This window comes from Podarcis filfolensis (assembly GCF_964270895.1).
Source record: "Podarcis filfolensis genome assembly, chromosome: 8".
In the NCBI taxonomy this organism is placed as follows: Eukaryota; Metazoa; Chordata; class Lepidosauria; order Squamata; family Lacertidae; genus Podarcis; species Podarcis filfolensis.
The window spans coordinates 65,853,704-65,872,611 of record NC_139611.1 but is presented as its reverse complement, the minus strand read 5'-3'; the positions used below and the strand labels follow the sequence as shown (position 1 = coordinate 65,872,611).

General features: G+C 47.9%; 1 protein-coding gene across 1 annotated transcript in view; it reads right to left on the bottom strand.

Moving 5' to 3' along the window:
• The window catches only part of MAP3K6 (mitogen-activated protein kinase kinase kinase 6), a 38,853-nt gene that overhangs the window by 1,331 nt on the left and 18,614 nt on the right, over positions 1 to 18,908 (bottom strand). Inside the window, exons 11-28 of the mRNA XM_083626772.1 lie at positions 17,362 to 17,469; positions 16,972 to 17,021; positions 15,589 to 15,684; positions 14,095 to 14,173; positions 13,759 to 13,892; positions 12,662 to 12,789; positions 12,048 to 12,184; positions 10,144 to 10,249; positions 9,868 to 10,025; positions 8,118 to 8,295; positions 7,616 to 7,763; positions 6,068 to 6,239; positions 4,835 to 5,038; positions 3,495 to 3,600; positions 2,774 to 3,023; positions 1,815 to 1,924; positions 1,237 to 1,349; positions 112 to 188 (exon numbers count right to left, since the gene is read on the bottom strand). Coding sequence (XP_083482898.1) covers positions 112 to 188; positions 1,237 to 1,349; positions 1,815 to 1,924; positions 2,774 to 3,023; positions 3,495 to 3,600; positions 4,835 to 5,038; positions 6,068 to 6,239; positions 7,616 to 7,763; positions 8,118 to 8,295; positions 9,868 to 10,025; positions 10,144 to 10,249; positions 12,048 to 12,184; positions 12,662 to 12,789; positions 13,759 to 13,892; positions 14,095 to 14,173; positions 15,589 to 15,684; positions 16,972 to 17,021; positions 17,362 to 17,469 — 2,354 coding nt within the window. The remainder of the gene's footprint in view (positions 1 to 111; positions 189 to 1,236; positions 1,350 to 1,814; positions 1,925 to 2,773; positions 3,024 to 3,494; positions 3,601 to 4,834; positions 5,039 to 6,067; positions 6,240 to 7,615; positions 7,764 to 8,117; positions 8,296 to 9,867; positions 10,026 to 10,143; positions 10,250 to 12,047; positions 12,185 to 12,661; positions 12,790 to 13,758; positions 13,893 to 14,094; positions 14,174 to 15,588; positions 15,685 to 16,971; positions 17,022 to 17,361; positions 17,470 to 18,908) is intronic.

Below are 18,908 nucleotides of genomic sequence, written 5' to 3'. Positions count from 1 at the left end.
CACAGAGACTTCAGTGAGGAAGGTACAGATCTGGGAAGTCCATTTTGCAACCCAGACCCAATGAATTTCTTAATCGCCCCTACCTGCCCACCTAAGCTGCCTCTCACCTACCTGATACGGGTATACCGGAGGTCGTCAGGCGTAGCACAGTTGAGCAAGTCAGGCAGGGTGAAGCCATGGTGTGAGAGCTAGGAAAGAGAGACATGCAGTTGCTTTAGCTGTGGCTGGCCAGAGAACAGGGAAGTTGACAGACACCTACCCACTCCAGAGAAACCACCTCTCTGGCTGAGAAAGGTAATGGAAGTGGAGAAGAGTGTTGTGCAATTATTATTGTTATTTATTTATTCTTCTTAACTGTCTATACTGCCCTTCATCCAAGGATCACAAGGCTGTTTACAATATAAAACCACAAAAATACATAATGCAGTCACAAACCAAAACCATACCTCTCCTCAGTTTAAAAGGCCAGAGATAGTTTAATTAGCCACAGAGAAATATTTTCGTGTGGCACCTAAAGAGATGTAATAAAGGCACCAGGCGAACCTCCTCGGGGACAGCATTCCACAAATGGGGAGCCACAGCAGAAAAGGCCCCGACTCTCACGGTGGCCAACCAGCTGCTTGTATAAAACACCCACTTGTGATTCCCAGCAACTGCTTCTGACTATGGAGTCAGTACATAGACACCATGGTGAGTAGCTGTTGATAGCCTAGCTTCCCATGAGTTTCTGTAATCCACTTTTACGGCCATCCCCACTAGTGACCAACACCACATCCCGTGGGAGCAAATTCTCTAGCTGGCATGAAGAGTAACTTCCTTTTGTCTGCCCTGAGTTTCCTAATGTTCAACTTCATTGAACAGCCCAGGTTCTAGTATTATGAAAGAGGGAGAAAAACTTTTAATCTATTTTTTCTACACCATGCATGGCTTTACACATACCTACTATGTCCCTGCTTACTCATCTTGCCCCTGCCTGCCCAAATTTAAAAGCCCCAGAACTTTTCTTCATGGGGGAGTTGAACTCCTTGATAATTTCTTGATAATTTCGGCTGCTCTTTTATGAAACTCTCCCAGCAATAAAATGTCCCTTCTGAGTTAAGCCAACCCAATGACATTCTCTTCCCCCACCCCCTACCAACTGCATTTAAAAACAGGCACTTCTGCCTGGAGGCTGGGCCAAACCACGGAGCCAGGAGCTGATGCTTAAAACGCTCCCCCCTCCAAAAAGGAATCTACCGTTGCAATTGTGGCTTTGTCAGCACCGTGTTTTTCCAACCACTCAGCGAGGACAGGATCTGCAGTCTCTTCTTCTTCTCTCTCCCAGGAATGCATTGCGGAAGTAGTGTCTCCTAGGAAAGCAGGAGAAAAAAGGAAGAGGTTTTTAAAAAGGTTTCTTCAGTGCCTTGTGTGATTAACTTCTGCTTCCTAAAACCATAAAGCGTGATCTTCCCACAGCAATGAGATAATGGGACAGTGGGTTAAAAATGTCACATGCAATGTCTTGTCTGGAGAGAAGGAAGAAAGACGTGTATTTGTGTGAGAGCGCACAGACACATGTATCACTGCATATCTGTGCATGATGTTGCACAAGCACAGAACAGGATACTGGTGACGAGAGCTGCTGCCAGCCAGTGTAGATGGCACCAAGCTAGATGAACTAACAGTCTGACTTGGCATAAGGCAGTTTCCAATGTTCCCATGGTTTCAAAATTATGCTTTTCTCAATTTTGGCTGGGTATATAATTTCAACTTGTTTAGCACAGAGGTTGCATAGCTCTGCTTACAGCTGAGCCTCCTGGTGCCAGTGACCTCACCTCTCAGCTTCGCTCCTCTTAGAGCCCAGGAATCTGCCTCCGCACTCCACAGTGCCTCCTGCAGAAGCTTCTGGCATTCCCGCTCCTTCTTCATCAGCTCCCACTGCAGCCTGGCAGGGCCAGAAAGGGTTAGAGAGTGTACTTGCTTGCAAGTGCATGCATAAAAAGATTAGAGTGAGGGTCAGATTGCTCTGCTAGCGCGTCCAACTACGAAAAAGTAGGTTGCATTTGAGATGTTGGTGTTCCTGGCTGCCACGGCAGTCACATCCTCTGCCCTAGAAATTCTCGTCCTACTGAAGAGGAGTGGCTGGGGTTAAGCCCAAGTGATGTGTGGATTCCGCACATGCTCAGACACACACTCTCCTTTAACGTGACGACACATATTTCAAAGGCCAAACATTGGCACTGAAAACAGGTTGCTGTGCTTTACAGCTTCTGTGGCTGAGCCCTGAATGTAGCTGCATAAGACTACCTTGTGCTAGCGAGTAGTCAACCTGGTGCCTGCTAGATGTTGCTGGACTACAATTCCCATCATCCGTAACCACTGAGGTCACTGGCAAGAGTGCTGCTGCGCTCAGGTTCCTCTGGTAGGCTTCCCATCAAGGCATGTGGGGACTCAATGGGCCTTTGACCTGAACCATCTGGGTTCTCCTTGTGCCGTTAATGGACTTGCTTGCCCGGGCTGGTAGGAACTGGACTCCAGCGGCTATCGGTGACCACCATTCTAACACACAGCAGGAGGAGCCATTGTGATGCTTCCTTGAGATGCTGCTGGACTCCAGCTCCCATCAGCCCCAGCAAGCATGCCCAACGGCCAAGGATGATGGGAGTTGTAGTCCAACAGAATCTGGAGGGCGCCAGCTCTGCTCTAAAGCCCTCAAAAAATGGGGCAGAGGCCTGTTGACCCTTTGCTGCTCACCCCACCCCAGCCTAAAGGAGGGAAGCCAGAAAGGGCTTACCTTCTTGTCTCCACCTGCAGCTCATTCAGCTGAGCCATGAGAGGCAAACGGCCATTCAGGGAATGCTGGGAGTCTATCCAGCTGCTGCTGCTGGTGCCGATCCCAGAACTTGGTGTGTCCATGCTGTCCTTGAGGGCAAGGTCCTGGCTTTTCAAAGACTGCAGCTCCTGGGGCAACAGAGTCTCTTCCTCCTCATGGCTTGCGTGTTCGTGGCCTTCCTCCCGGGAGGACCACGGCTTCACCTTGAGTTCTGGAAAGGCAAAATGTGTGTGATAGAAGAGGAGCGAAGGGTGGGCAAGGCAGTTGCCCAACATAGTGGCAGGCAGTGGCTTCTGCAGCTCAGTGGTAAGAGTGCATGCGTTGGCATGCGGGAGGACCCCAAAGCTGTTCCCTGGCACCTTTGCTCAAAAAAGTACATTTCCAACTGTTTGTGCCAGGAACACACACATCCCATGTGGTGCAGTGAGAGTGTTGGCCTAGGACCTGGGAGGCCGTGGTTCAAATCCCCCCTTAGCCATGCAGCTCCTTGGGTGACCTTGGGCCAGTTACTGCCTCCCAGGATAAAACGAGAAGGGTGAGAACCACAAACACCACCTGGAGTTCCTCGTATGAAATGACAGAATATAAATGCAATAAACATTCTTCTTCAGCTCCTCAGACCCGGAGTATTCCAGACTGTATTCAGAGTGAGCCAACCTTCTATTCCGCCCATTTCTCCTACCTGTCAAGAGGATGGTGAAAGCTGCCTGGACCGCCTGCCCCATGAGGTTATCCAAGGCGAACACCCAGTGAGGCTTGATCTGGAGTTTCCGCAGCGCCTGCTTTACCTGTGGAGGTGGGAGACAGAGAGGAGACAGGCTCAGGATGCACTGGGCCTCCTTCCTCTGCTTAGCTCTCTCAGCACCCCCCGCCCTTGCCATTCTGGCTTCACCAAAACACTGAATATAGTTGCCCCAGAGATGGCGGTTGAGGGGGTTGAGGGGGAGGACTTGTGGACTATCTAGTCCAGGGGTTATTAATCTTTTTTGGACCAATCAGCACATTTTGAGAAAGTGCTGTGGCCTGCATTTTGAATTTTATTCCTGCCCTCTGAGATGGTAGCTATCCTTCCTTCCTTTGTCTTATTTGCAAATTTGGTAAGGGTTCTGTCCATCTAAGACCATCCTGGTGGGATCCATTTTTCTTAACTAGATTCCCTAAGCCCCATCAACTGCAGCCAAGAGCTGGGTCAGTTGAGCAGACATACACCAGCATTACGGGGAGGATAAAAGGTACCCCTGAGCACGTGCTGAGGAATTTGAGGAGTGCGCTCTCAGCCTTTCTGCAGGCAAAAATCACTCCAGCCTCCCTTCCAAGTTTTCTTCATTTTAAACACACACAGATGAAACAGCAGCAACAGCTATAAAAAAATCTAACAGTCGGCAGTCAGATCCTGCGGCCCTTCAGATGTTGCTGGACTACAACTCCCATGACCACTGGGCCATGCTGGCTAGGGCTGATGGGAGCTGGAGTCCAACAGAATCTGGAGGAGCACAGGTTCCCCATCCCTGGAGTGGTAAGGTTGAAAGAAAGAAAGCTGGATATTTATGATGCAGGCATGTGCATGTACAGGAGAACTGAAACAGTCCTGAAGCAGTCAGCTCCCCAGACAATCTTACTCGGCTACGAGTGATCACCAAAGAAGCTATATAGACACCCTCTGCAAATATATATGATGCTTGTGCTGTGTCATGCTAGAACTTTCTCAAAGCCTAGTAAGCGTTGCCGGGCTTCAGGAAGAAGGTGTGAGGGCTCTGACAGGGTCCTAGGGGCCTCCTTCCTAAAGCTGGGCAAGGGCTTACCAGACTTTGAGAAGGAGGTAGGAGGGCTCTAGGACCCTGCCAGAGCCTCACGCCTCCTTCCCAAACCCCGCTTAGACTGGCGCTGTGAGGGAATTAAATGGCCTTGCATAGGGCAGCATATTACCAAGGTCCGCCCCTGAGCCCAGCCTAGGCGCTGCGAGGGAACATCAAAGACACTTTTCATGAGGGATCCCAGCCACACCGACCCAAGCCCACTTACGGTGTCCTGGAAGGTGAAGAGGGGCGCTTGCAGCTGACAAAGGCTCAGGCCATCCGCCTGCAAGCTGGTCTGGATTTGGAGCAAGTCGTGAGCCAGCTGCTTGCGGTTGGGGGAGCGAATGTATCTCTTGAGGCAGGAGACCAGCTGGGAGATGTGGTCCAAGGAGACTGGGCTCTGAGGGGAAGGCGAAGAAGGAGGCCAGGCCTGGAGGAGAGGCACAACCGGAAACAAAACAGAACAGAGCTGAGGGCCAGGGGAAAAGCCATGGCACTGTGCCTATTACCAAGTGTGGGAATTCTGCTTTGCCTCTGTTTATCATCTCTCCTGCAGGGATGGGATGAGGGAGGCGCTGCAGCCCAGAAACATCCAGAGGCCTGCAGATTCCTCACCCCCCAAACTAAAAGCCAGTGTGGTGTCACAGCTGACATGTTGGGCCTGGGAGACCAGAGATCAAGTCCCTGCTCAGCCGTGAGAAACTCAATGGGTGACCTGGGGCCAGTCATGGTCTCTGAGCCTCACCTACCTCACAGGGTTGTTGTGAGGATGAAATTGGGAGGAAGAGAACCACGGACGCCATCCTGTGCTTCTTGGAGAAAAGGTGGGATATAAATGCAAGAAAGAAAATAACTGGCACACTCCTCTCAGTTCCCCCTTTGCTCTGGGACTTGACGTCTAGTGGCTACCCTACAATATTCATAATCAAAGGTTTGGGTGGCAGAAATGCTGCAGTTTCTCCCATGCCTTCCCTGGAGGTTGCTGAAGACCTGCCCGCCCTGAGGGAAGGCAGAAGCAAGGGAGCCAGGCCAGGGAACACACGCACCAACAGCTCCCAGCTGGCAGGAGAAGGCTCTGCCAGTTTTCTTTTTTATATAATGTATTTGTTTTCATGTTTAAACTGTAAGCTGCCTTGGCGGAAAGGGGCTATATAAATCCAAAATAAATAAACGTGCTCCCAACACAACTTCTGCAAGAATCCACAGGGAAGATGGGTTTTATTCATCTTCCATTTCTACATTTGGGGCTGAGGAAGGAAAGAGGAGACCGCCCCCCCCCACAAGGTTGGGATTTGGCAACGCTTTAATTCAGCCTTCCCCAGCCTGGTGTTTTTTTGAACCACAACTCCCATCAGCCTCTGCAAACATGACAAACTGCCAGGTATGCTGGGAATTGTAGTTCAACAACTGTCTGGAAGGCCCTAGTTCCTTAGCCCACAAAGGCCCGAGTGGTGCTTACCTCATCCTGGGCCTCAAAGAGCGCGGCAGAAATACTGGGCAGCTCCTCTGTCAGGACCTTGTGGAGGGTGGCTCTCCGCTCGCTATCCTTCCTCAGCAAGAACAAGCAGCCGCTCTCCTCGTGGGAGGAAGAGGAGAGGCTGAGGTCAACATTGAGCAGTTCCTCAGGGGCCCTGTGTAGACACATAGCAATTGAGGGGATGGATCCCGAAGGAACATTGGCTGGGGATGGAGGGGTGGGAACGCTGCCACTCTGGGGCAGCTGGCAATGTGAGCCGTCCGTGAGAACACAGGTTGTGCTGAATTCTTACCAGAAGCACAGGTAGGAAACCTCATTCAGAATGAGGGCTGCGTTCCCTTCGGGGGAATCTTGTGGGGGCCACTTGCCAGAGCAACAAATGAGACTCACCAGGCAAGCAAGAGGCATTGGGACGAAGGCCAGTGAGAGGTACCAAAGACCAGACTAAGGATTCTCAGGCCATATCTCTCACTGACCTGAAGTGCTTTTGCCCAGCTGGAATGTGTCTTTGAACTGAGACAATGTCATATATATATATATATATATATATATATATATATATATATATATGCCTAATTATTCAAGGTGTGTAGGGAGCACAAAAAGCCTTGAGATGGCAGTGGATCTGACCTTAGCCACACCTGCTTTAAATTATTTCTGTTGTCATTTGGAAGTGTGTGGACATTGCAGTATCGTGAGGAGCTGTGGAAAATATTAGGAACATGTGACCCTCCAGATGTTGTCTCAGAAAGCTTGGCCAGTGGTCCGGGATAATGGATGTTGCAATCCAACAATGTCTGAAGGGACACACATTGCCCATCCCTGTTGTAAGGGAATCAGCGTTCCCCAGGAACAAATCTAAAAGGTTGTCACTGCTTTGGCTTGATTTACCTAGCTAAAAGTACAGAGTGCATCTGCTCACTTGTTAAGAACAGAAATCATATTGTGACTTGTTGAAGAGTTCAAAAGACATCCGATTGCACACTGCTACGTTATCACAGTAATGCTGGTACTGGAAACTCGCAGTGACAGGGGCAAAGGGTTGCCACCAGATGGCAGTCAGATCCTTCTTTATTTTCTCAGCCACCGATTTTGTGCACAACCTGACCTGACTAGTTTAGAACCAGTATCAAGGCTGAAGAAGACGGGCCAGCAATATTTACCATTCTGGCCAAAATCGCCATTTGAGAGAAAGATGGTTTTTGTTTCTTTGCCTCCTCTGCTTCCTGTTTTTTAAAAAAGCATATTTGTTTTCATTTTCTGTCTTGTACGCCGGGGAGCCTGTGCCTGATGGCAGGAGAAGTTTTCCAAGCATGTGGGGCCACAAATATCAAAGTGGCTGCCACTTGACACCTCCTGGACCAGGAGCAGCAATGCAGCTGCAGCTCAGGCACAGGCTCAAGGCAGAGCTAATGTGCATGATCACTGTGGCAATGTGGATAGGCAGTAGAGCACACCAAGTTTCCAAGTAGATTAAATCTCCCAAGTTAAGCTCCCCACTCCCTGCTTCCCTTCTGCTCCAGGCCTTACCTGAGATAGGTGGGCCTCTGAGCCACTTCACTGGTGCTCCGAGACAGAGAGATGTTCAAGGATTGCAACGATGAAGAACGTTTCTGGGACTCGCTGACACCCTCTGCTGAAATCGACCTTTCTGGCACATTCGGAGGAGACAGCTCGTCTGTAGGGAGAAGAGGGGAGTGCAAGGCTAGCAGCAAAGTAATGCTGAGGCACCTCCTAAACAATCAGGAGCCCCAACCTGACTTGGCTCACAGATTGATTAATTAATAATAATAATAATAATTTATTTATTTATACCCCGCCCATCTGGCTGGGTTTCCCCAGCCTCTCTGGGCAGCTTCCAACAAAATATTAAAATACAATAGTCCTTCAGATATTTAAAGCTTCCCTAAACAGGGCTGCCTTCAGATGTCTTCTAAAAGTAGTTGTTTTTTCCTTTGACATCTGGTGGGAGGGCGTTCCACAGGGCAGGCACCACTACCGAGAAGGCCCTCTGCCTGGTTCCCTGCCTTACCTGTCACCACTGGGCTCCTGGATTTCCTCCTACTGGGCGCCTTCAGAAAGGGTTCCTGAAGCAAGGCAGCAGCAGTCGCCCGCTTGTCCGGATCAGCCTCAAAACAACTCAGGATAAAGGCCTTGGCTTCATCCGACATGGAATCAGGCACCTCGGGGTGGATCTTGAACATGCCCACCTGAGAAAAGGCAAACGACTGGCAATAGTATACACAGTGCACCACCCGAAAACCTGAGTCTTGCTGCCCATTTATGGTGGGAATCGATAGGCCAGGGTAGTCAGCTTCTGTCAGTTTTTAAGAAATGAGGAAGATGTTTTATTACACCAAGTCAGGCTGTTGATCCATCTAGCTCAGTATTGTCCGCACAGACTGGCAGTGGCTCTCCAGGGTTCCTGGCGTATTTGAAAATCCCAGGGATTCAACCAGGCCCTTCTGCATGTGAAGCACATGTTCTGCCTCTGAGCTACAGCCCTTCCTCTTTATGAAAAGACACTAAGTCAAGGGCAGAGGCCTTGGTTTGTCAGCAGTGCTGGGTCACAAGCTGTTTATGGAACTATCCTGGTCCTCAAAGCTCAGGCTGAATAATGGAGGCTGCTGTATTCTGACTGCTAGCCCATCTACAAAGCTAAGCAGGGTCCGGTATGGTTTCCAATTGGCTGGGGGGCCACGTGCTGAGATTCCTGTATTGCAGGGGGTTAAACTAAATGACTCTCGGGGTCCCTTCCAATGCTACAACTCTATGATTATATGCAGCGTCTAAATGGTGCAAAAAGATCTAATGGAACCTAAACCCTAAAGGACTGCACTACTTGCATTCACACATACACCAGACTTGCTGTAATAGTCCCAGACAGAGGCTGGTGCAACTAGCCAATGAGTTGGCCTGCTCTGCTGGTCTTCCACAAAGCTCCGAGCAACCCAGGAATACCCAGCCCTAGGATCATCTGAAAGGAATCTGCTGAGAGGGCTGGGGAGCTGATGATGACCTGCCCCCTCAGGTCTTCCATCAATCCTCTCTCCCTTTTTGGTATCCTGGCTGCAGTTAGAAGGAAAGGTGAGAAGGAATGCCATGCTGCTGAGAAAAGGGAAATTCCCCTAGAATCAGAGCTGCTTCGGGGCTGGGCAGCAAGTGAACCAGGGAAGAGATTGTCCAGTCCACTTGAACTACCCATTCTCATTTACTTCTTCCTGCCTAGCAGAGCAAGTGGGCAGAGACTGTTAGAATTCCTGCTCCATGATTGCAGTCATGGGATTTTTGTCTATCACATGATGGTATATGTTTTCACTCCACAGAGTAAGAAGTGACGGAGAGAGGATGTTTGTGTTACTGTGTTCCGTGAAGTGGGACTATTGTCCTTTGTTCTTTTTCTGTTTGCTGTCTGATGCTAGAGAGAGAGGGAGCCGTGTTGCAGTGCTCCATGCGTGTTTATATGTAAATAAAGTAGATTAGCCAAAATGCTGAGTTGCTGAGGCCTGTTACGCATGATGCTCAAACTCTGCGGATCCCTAAGTGTGTCAGTTGGCATTGGTTGCTGTGCTGTTCAGGCTGAAGAAAGCTTTTGAAGCTCCCGAACAAAAGACCAGGAGGGAGAGAATGTGCCAGTCGGGCATGTGCCTCTGCCAGGGTCCTACTTGAGTGTAGGCTGAGCTCCTGACAGAGACAACTCCTGCAAGGATCCCCTCCTCCCTGCAGGAAAACTGCCAAGTGTTCTTCCCAGCTGTGCAGAAGGGCGCAAATCCAAGCCTCACCTTGAACATGGCGGCCTGCGGGCTGCCCAGCTCGAAGAAAGGGGGCTTGCCTGTTGCCATCTCAATGATGGTGCAGCCCATGGACCAGATGTCAGCCGGCTTGCCATAGCCACGGGGTCCCTGATCAATGACCTCTGGGGCCATGTACTGCAAGGTGCCTAGGAAGGAAGAGAGAAACCAAGAAGGAAGAAGTCATGGGAGCCACATCCCAATGCCCGAGAGCCCAGATGAGTCGGCTCTCTTCCCCAAACGACGCAGAGCTGCACACACACTTACCTGTGAATGTCTCTGTACTGGGGCTGATCCCCGCCAGCCTCTTGGATGTGCCAAAGTCTGAAATTTTCAACACTCCACTGTACGTGTTGATCAGGACGTTATCACCCTGTTTATCCAAGAAAAGCCAAGTCACTGCTTTGGAGATCAACAAGGCACTCAAGTTCTGAGGGCTTCCTCCAACTGCAAACAGGCCTGGCACCAGTGTATTGGCATCCTTGGATGGCTGCAAGGGTCTCGGGACTACGAAGGCCTTGCTGATGATGTCTGCCCTAGACATGCACCTCAGGCAATTCCCTGCACAGTCTGCGAGTGCCAGATGGCTAGATCCAGCCAGCTTTTTAATTTCCCACACTGCCTCTGAGTGAGCATCGCTCTGTGGCATGGAGGGAACTGTCAGTATGCCTTTCATCTGATGTCAGCGACTGGGCTCAATAACTGGTTCTGCCCCGACTGGGCTAGGTGACTGGAGCACTTTCAGAGACCTTTCCAATCCTGGAAAGCAGGTCCCAGTGCACTGGACCCACAAGTGTGCATTGTGAGCACCAGACTCATGCAGAGTATAAATAACACGGAAGCTAGCTGTGAAGCATAACTCCTTTTATTTCTAATAGCTACTACAAACTAACAAACTACTGGGTTGCATGAGTGTTACATCTCCCACTCTACCATCTAGTCACTACATAGATAAGGCTCTCTCTACACACAGTGTCAGGCAGTCAGTCAGGAGCGGAAGAGTAGAAGAGCAGTTTCCGCCCCCTCCTTTCTTAAAACATCAGATCAGGAGATTCTGTCAATGGGAGGGGTGAAAATATCAACAATCTCTCCCTTTTCATACCAGCCATTGCAGAATCTAACATATGGCAACCAGACCCAGCTGCCCAATGCTGTTCATGGCACTGCCTTAGCAGCCAGGGAAGCCTGTCAGGGATGACCAAAAGAAGAGGGGGCTCAGCAGAAGACACTTTACCCAGAGCCTCTTCAATCCTGGACTGGGAACAGTGAAAAAAGGAGTGGCAGTGCCAACCCCCCCCCTTCCACAAAAACAAAACCCCAAGGACTGTTGCTTAGAAATTCAACTGTAGTAGTAACTTCATCATCAATTTATTATGATCCACAGACCAGGAATGCGGCAAAAATAAAGCCATACAATGCTCCATAATCTTAAGCATAGAGCAAAACAGAAAGCAATGTATTATCTAAATGCCACCAGCTCAAGCATACATATTGCTAGGATAACAAATGTCTTAAATAGCTCCCAAATATAATATTTCCAACTTCAGGTGGTTAATTGCCTTCTTGTTCTCACCGTCCCTGATAAAGAAAATCTGGCCATTACTAATGACACATGCAGGGTTTTATCTCCCGGTAAATATTTAACATAAAATTTAGCTGACCTTCCTGGTTTGGTCAATAAAGGGGCAATCATCTGCTGAAGAGCGCCAGCATAAAAATTATAAAAACAAAACAATATTTTCCACAGATGTTCCAGCTTCTGGTTATTACAAGGACAAACCCTCAAGGAACACCAGCCTATTCCTCCCCAGAGCAACCGAGAAAGGCATCACATTAAATCTGGCCAGAGCAAAAGCTGTGCGATAATTAACTGCATGCAAATTCCTAAAATAAGCAGCTAGCTGAAAATCATTAAGGATTGTCTTTAAGAAATGCCTAAGGAGCAAGGCAAGCAGGCTGTGCATGAGCTAGCCAAAATGTCCTGAAAAGAAATAGCCCATGTAGTCTTTGTTTTACCAAAGCTAATGCAGAGTCATAACCCAAATGAAGGAGGAAAAGGAAAGCTGCGTGAAAAGAGCTGCTTGATCCCTGCCAGGTCTGGCAATGCCACACAGAGATCTAGCACCAACAACATGTCTACACCTGGCAGCCCAAGCTGAGGTGGCTCTCACCTTGATGTCCCTGTGGACGATCTGGTTGTCGTGCAGATAGCGCAGCCCCTCTAGGATTTGCTTGGTGTAGAAAACGATGGTGGGCTCGTTGTCTTTCAGGGGGCCCCACATGGAGCGCAGAAGAGAGGAAAGGCTTCCTGGATTTTTGGGGTGGGGAGAGAGGGACATGGAACATTACAGAGGCTGTTTTCTTATACAAGGATTAGACAAATGCACGGAACACAAGGCTATCAATGGCTACTAGTCATGTCCACTGCAGTCCTTGCATCAGTAACCTCAAGGCTGAATTACTGCAGTGCTCTCTGCAGCAAACCTAAACCCTAATATTGCGGCTCAGTCACTGAGGTAAGGGGCATCGTTGGTCATTCCTGAGCTAGTTAGGCTCATCTGACAGCAACAAGAAACTGAGCTTTTAGTGTCATCGGCCCAGTTGCGTGTGGCCAACCAAGATTCAGCTTCTCTTTTAAGCTGTGAACACCTTTTGTGACAACCTTCCTGTGCTGCTCTGCTGATGCAAACAATTAAGAAAGCATCTTTACTGGTGGTCTCTGTTTTTTTAAAAAAAAAATTTACATGTTTTTATTGTGCATTGCCTATTTACTGCATATACTTACCCCCAGGTACCTCCTCCATAAAGATTTTGAGGAAGCCATCTTGACTGACAGAGCCCAAATAGCGAACAATGTTCTTGTGTCTCAGGCGCTTGTGGAGAGCAATCTCCTCGTGAAGGGGCTGCGAGTATCTGAAGCGCAAGTGTGGCATGTATGAATGACAGATGAACACACAACTCTCTCAGAGGTAGCAGCCAGGGGATGCCATGCCCCTCCCCCCATGCTGAGCATATTCCTGCCAAGTAGGATAGCCATGCGTCCTACTTTAGAGAGGACAGTCCTCTCTTTGAAGGGCTCTCCAGTCAAAGTCCGATTTAAAGACAACGAACCCTCAGAAGGGAGAGCAGCAGCAGGGTATTTGAAGCTGCCCATAACCTATTAATTGGGAGTTAAATGAATCACAGGCTATTATTAATAATAATATGAATGATGATAATGATAACAGTAGCTCCTGAGCAGTAGATTGAGTAGACACGAAGGTCATCTGGTCACAGTCTTCCCTAACATGCGCTGGGTTTTTGTTTAAACTACAATCATTATTCCCAAATTTGCATCTACACATAACAATTAGCGTATTCGGGTTTTGTACAATTATTTTTTGGTGATGCGTAAGTGGGAATCTGATTGCAAAGGCAAAAAGTTCTTGCAACATGAAGGAAGCCCCAGATTCCCGCAGAGCGGTCTGGCCATTCTAAGGACAGGGGAAGGAAATAGTTGGGTTCACATTTTAGCATAAACACACTTCCTGGACAAATGCACAAATTGAAAGACTTTGAAATTTGAACTCCTCCCTAATTTTGTGATACAGCACTCCGACAAAAAATGTGCACAAAAATGTGTATATCAATGAAAACAATGTACAAAAAAAATGCCTTGTACTAGGGAAAATTACTTGCAAAAGCATAGCCAAGACGGCATACAAAAATGGCAGTATTTGGAGAAATGCACACAAAAATTAGTGTGAATGTTAATGACCTAATTAAAAGAGGAGAAAATACACACAAGTGCATAAGTGTGATGAACTGAGCTTAAGACTAAAGAAACAAGAAGCCAAAATCGACAATATTAGTAATTCCTTCCCTGCTTTTCGTAACTCTTACCTGCTGTCACGCTCTGGGATCTCCTTAATGGCGATGCGCACCTGATTGCTGAGGTCCCGGCCAGCGTAGACCACCCCATAGGTGCCTTTACCTAGAATCACCCTGTCGCCTGCTTCCGTGCGTTCGTAGTCATACTGTGCAAGTCAAAGAACACACACAGAGTTATGGAACTTAAAGGCCCGTTTGGCGAAATCTCTATGCGCAGCACCCTGTCTTGGCCTGTTCACCACTGGGCTTGGCCATTTTCCACATCCGCCTTCACAGCCATCGTTCGACAGGCCCCGACAAAAGTTCCCAGTTCCTGAAACCAAGGAGCGTCCTCTTCTGCCAGCTCACCTCGAGTTCCTCCAGGGAGCTGCAGCTATTCACTTCCTCACCCATCTCTGCCATGAAGGAGCGGACCAGTTCGCAAAACCTAATGTAAAAGAGCAGAAGGGGAAGAAAAAACCCCTAAGAGAATGGACACCAGCGCAAAGAACCATCCTGCTATCGTTGGGTTCAGAATCAAAGGCTAAAAGCCCAGACTAGACGGGTTGAAAATCTGGAAGAATTATGCAATAGGAGAAGGGAGAGGGGACTAAGAACTAAACCCGAAGTTATTGCAGCTTGAATTTGGAAGGAAAGGGGGGAAAGGAGCCCCAAATCACTCAGGATATTTCAGGGGATGGGGCGGGCGAGTGGAAGCACACTCTCTATCTCCAGAGATCCTTCTAGCAGCTACTGTTACTATTTTAATTTATTTGTTTGTGCAAAGCTCTGAGAGAAACGCTATGTACAGTGGTACCTCGGGTTATAAACTTAATTTGTTCTGAGGGTCTGTTCTTAACCCAAAACCATTCTTAACATGAGGTGCGCTTTCGCTAATGGGGCCTCCCGCCGGCGGCGCACGATTTCCGTTCTCATCCTGAGGCAAAGTTCTCAACGCGAGGCACTACTTCCGGGTTAGCGGAGTTTGTAACCTGAAGTGTTTGTAACCCGAGGTACCACTGTGATAGTAAAACATCATTCTAGGGGGGTTTAGGGAGGGGGGGAAATGACAGCCACCAGTTGCCAGACAGAGCTGTAAGAACAGAGTTGCCCATCACCATTTCAGTTAAAATGCATTCTCCACCCTGCAAATTGTCACCTGCAAATTGAGTAGTAAAGTGGGGGAGGGGCAGTTTGGCTCAACTAAAAAAAAGGGAAAATAAAAAGAAAACCTCGAAATTTAGAACAGGAACAGGAAATCTAGTGCTTCAGATTTTCATTTCCTTATTCCATGCAAACTCTGTGGATGTGAAACTATATTTGCAGCCATTTATTCATGCTGACATTCTTAAACTCCACACCTTGAGCCAGCAGTTTTCATGTTTGGGCATGCAAGGGAAGGTGGTGATTACAAGTTTAAAATTACTTCCCTCTGAGCATCAACAGGGTTTACCTCCAATTCAATTTCTTTAGAGCTGAGGGGGTAGAAATCAGATTTGAGAACCCAAACTCCTTTTTATTTACTTTGCCTTCCCTGACCCTCGCTGACTTTAATTTTTACGAACACGTTTTCAGAACCCACACTGCAGCTGCAGGCCTGGCAAGCAGGCAGTGGAGATCCAAGCATCATGTGTCTGTCTCCATGGTCGCACATGATGAAGAAGAAAGGGCATCAATGGTACCCTGTTTCTTGAGTCTGCAATATAACCCCTGGGAAACACTCTGTCTAGAGCAGCATTCTGCAGAAGACGCTCCCTTTCCCCGAGTGGGGAATGTGGTTGGGCTGTGGTTGTTTTTAATTGTCCCTCTTCCAAAGGTTGTGGGTTGTCCCTCTGTTGCCCATTCATGTCCCCCCCCACTCACCAGCGGCAATGGTACTGGGTAGGGAAGTACAGCTGGAAGTCTTCCGCTGTGTGCAGCACATAGAGGAAGCAGCACCGCTCATCGCACTTGGAGATACTGGCAAGAAAAAAAGATGGGAGTGGAAGGACTTCAGCAAGTCTCCTTTCCTTATCAGTAAAGCCTGCGTCTTGCTTTAAAACCTGCCTCTCTCTGTGTCCCACCACCCCAAGTTGCTCCCATCAGCCTCAGGGGCTTACCAGCCACAGGCCAAACCCCTTCTCCTTGAGATGCTAGCTTTCTAGGTGCAATGATGTTTTATTTATTTATATTTGCATGGAGGAGCATTGACACGTGAGCTACAGTGGAAGAAAAATGTGTTCCGACTGCATTTTAAGGACAAACTGACCTAACTCACCAATCCCAGACTTCAGTGTAGATTGAAATGCACTTAATCTTGCGGGTGGGCTGTGACTCACGTCATAAGACAGATGCTTGGAATGCAGAAGGTCCCAAGTTCAGTGCCTGGCATCTCCAGGTAGGGCTGGGAAAGATCTGTACCTGAAACTCTGGAGTGCTTCTGCCAGTCAGTGTAGACAACACAGAACTGGATGGAGCCAGGGTCTGACTATATAAGGCAGCTTCCTGCATTTCTCTCAGTCAAATTACACACTTCTCCAAATTTTGCAGTGCATTTTCTTTTTATAGAAAAAGCACAAAAATGTGTATTTCGTAAAAAGGCAGCTTCTCATGTGCCCTCTCTGCCCAGTGCGCTCTACTGCGAGTGTCACCTGGCTAGCTCTGTTTTCTCAGGGGAGGGGCTGTACATCAACAGTCTATTGGCTTTGCATGCCAATTCTTGTGGATTAATCTCCAGTGTCTCTCAGGAGGGCTGGAGAAGACTTCTGCCTGAAATTGTAGTGACCTTCGGCCACCCAGTGTACTAAGAGTAGCCAATGCAGTGCCCTCCAGATGTTGCTGATCTACAGCTCCCATCATTCCTGACCATGGACCATGCTGGCTGGAGGTGATGGGAATTGGAGTCCACCATGGAAGGCACCATGATAGATGCCCCAGGTATAGGCAATAGTGTGCTAAATGCACCAATGGTCTTTCTTGACAGCGTCCTATGTTCCTGTTTAAATCAGCCCTTTATTTCAGGGTCTTGAGATCTAGAACTTTCTTTTTTTTAGGGGAAGAACTGTAAATCAGTGATGTATCTCAAGGAAGGACTGGGAAAGGCCTTGAAACCACAGCGAGTTACTGTTTCTTAGTGTAGCCAATACTAAGCAATGTGGCTTATTTCTCTGACCTGGTATAAAGGCTGCTTCTTATCTTAAGCACTAGCCTAGCCTTAAAGACAAGGAATTCAAACTATTTGTTTTATATAAAAATAATAATCATCACCTGATTCCACGGATGGAAGATGTTGGGAATGTCCACTTGGAAATCCCTTCCTGTAAAGAGACCCAAAAGGTGAAAGAAACATACAAATGCCCCGAGTGGGGAAACACAGGAAATTGAGACACACACCCGGAGGGATAAACAGCCATGAAGATTTATAATGCATAAAGACTGGAAATCTAAATAGAATGAAAGTAATTACATGAACTTTCATCACTTTTTATTAGATATTTTGTGTTTGTATTTTTTGTAATTATAAGGGTTTTTAAAAAGTTCAATTTTAAATTGTTGTAACTTGTTTTGCAACCTTAGGGTGAAGGGCAGGTAATAAATTAAAGTTTTAAATTTAAAATCAGAAAAAGAAACTGACCCAGGACACAATTCTGGACCTACCTCTTCTGGAGAGCCAATGTGGCTCAGCGTCACTGATTTTTGCCCTTCTTGACTGCAGACACTGAGCTGAGATGGTTGCAACACTCTGCCCAACTCCAGAATCAAGACCTGTTGGGACAGATGGTGAGTTAGATTGCTAGTTAACTTACATGCCGCTTCATATTTCAGCAAAAATCTCAAAGCGGCTGACATATGTCATAGTGAGCATAGACTTAATTAAGAGAAGACGGCACACATAACCTCTCTGCTGGTTGCCCTTTGGATCTGTGCTGCTTGCCCATTTGTTACGGGACCAGGCTCCAGGTGTTACTATTAGTATATGAGGCCCTCAACAGCTTGAGACCAGTCTACCTGCAGGATCGCCTTAACCCCACATGTGCCCATTTGACTGCTTTGATCTGCAGAACCATCACCGAAACGAGCACAGTGAAGGTGCCTGCCTGATGGGAGGAAGTTTCAAAGCCTGGGTGCTTCCTTACAAATGTGGAATGAGTATTATGTGGTACCTGTAACAGTGCTGGTTCATCAGGGCAGCCAAGGCTGACTCAGTCCTGTGGTCAGGTGTGAGCACAGCTAATTGACTGTTTCATCTTATGGGATATAGTGATGATATTCTCAGATGTGATGCCTGGGGCGACAACTGGAGGCCAGGAGGAAAAGGTGTGTGTGTTTGTGTTCATACACACTATACATTTGCAACATATCTCTCCACCCTGCCAAGAATCATGGGAGCTGCAGTTTGCGAAGGTTGCTGGGAATTATAGCTCAGTGAGGGGTGAACTACAGTTCCTAGAACTTTGGGAGAAAAATGCGCTGCAAATGTATGGTGTGTATGCAGCCTGTTGTGTGTTGAGATTATAAATGGCTGCAGAGGAAAAATGGCTTGAGAAAGGTAGCTCGGCATGTTCCAGAGTTTCTTGGTGCAAGCTGAGAGGGCTGCATTGGTGTTGCTCCAGGATCAGTTTTTGCATGGCAAAAATCAACCTGCGATGTTTTGCAAGCCATCAATCTGCAAGGTAAACAGGCCCCTGTCTCAAGGAAGCTACAATCCAAATTTCCACAGTGGAGGGAGACGAGAGAAGGAAGAGTTGGGAGAGACTAAAGTTCACAAATTTGAGCAGAAGTAGAGAATTTGGCTTTGTTTCACCTAGAGGTAAGAACTAGGAGTTATCCCAAAGGCTTCTCCCAAGGAGAAGATTTGTAGAGGGGAATTAAAGGGAGAGAGAAGCATCTGCACAATTCTCTCTTGCCCCACAAATCTGTCAGCACATGAATTTCACACAAACAGCGAGAGGGTGGGGGGAGAGAGAGACTGTCCAGTCCTCTCTCCAACCCAGCTATGCAAAGCTTGCCCTGAATTTTATATAGCTTAAGGGAGGAAATATGAAAGAGCACCTTAGGCAAGAAAGGCTTTGCTAGAACAGAAGAGGAAATTTCCTAAGAATCTCATTCTGCAACTCTGCTGAAACTGACAGATGAGCAAGGCAAAGTTTTGCATGCTTAAGGTCACAGCACTGATATGGCCATCAAAATGCCATTTAATCCAG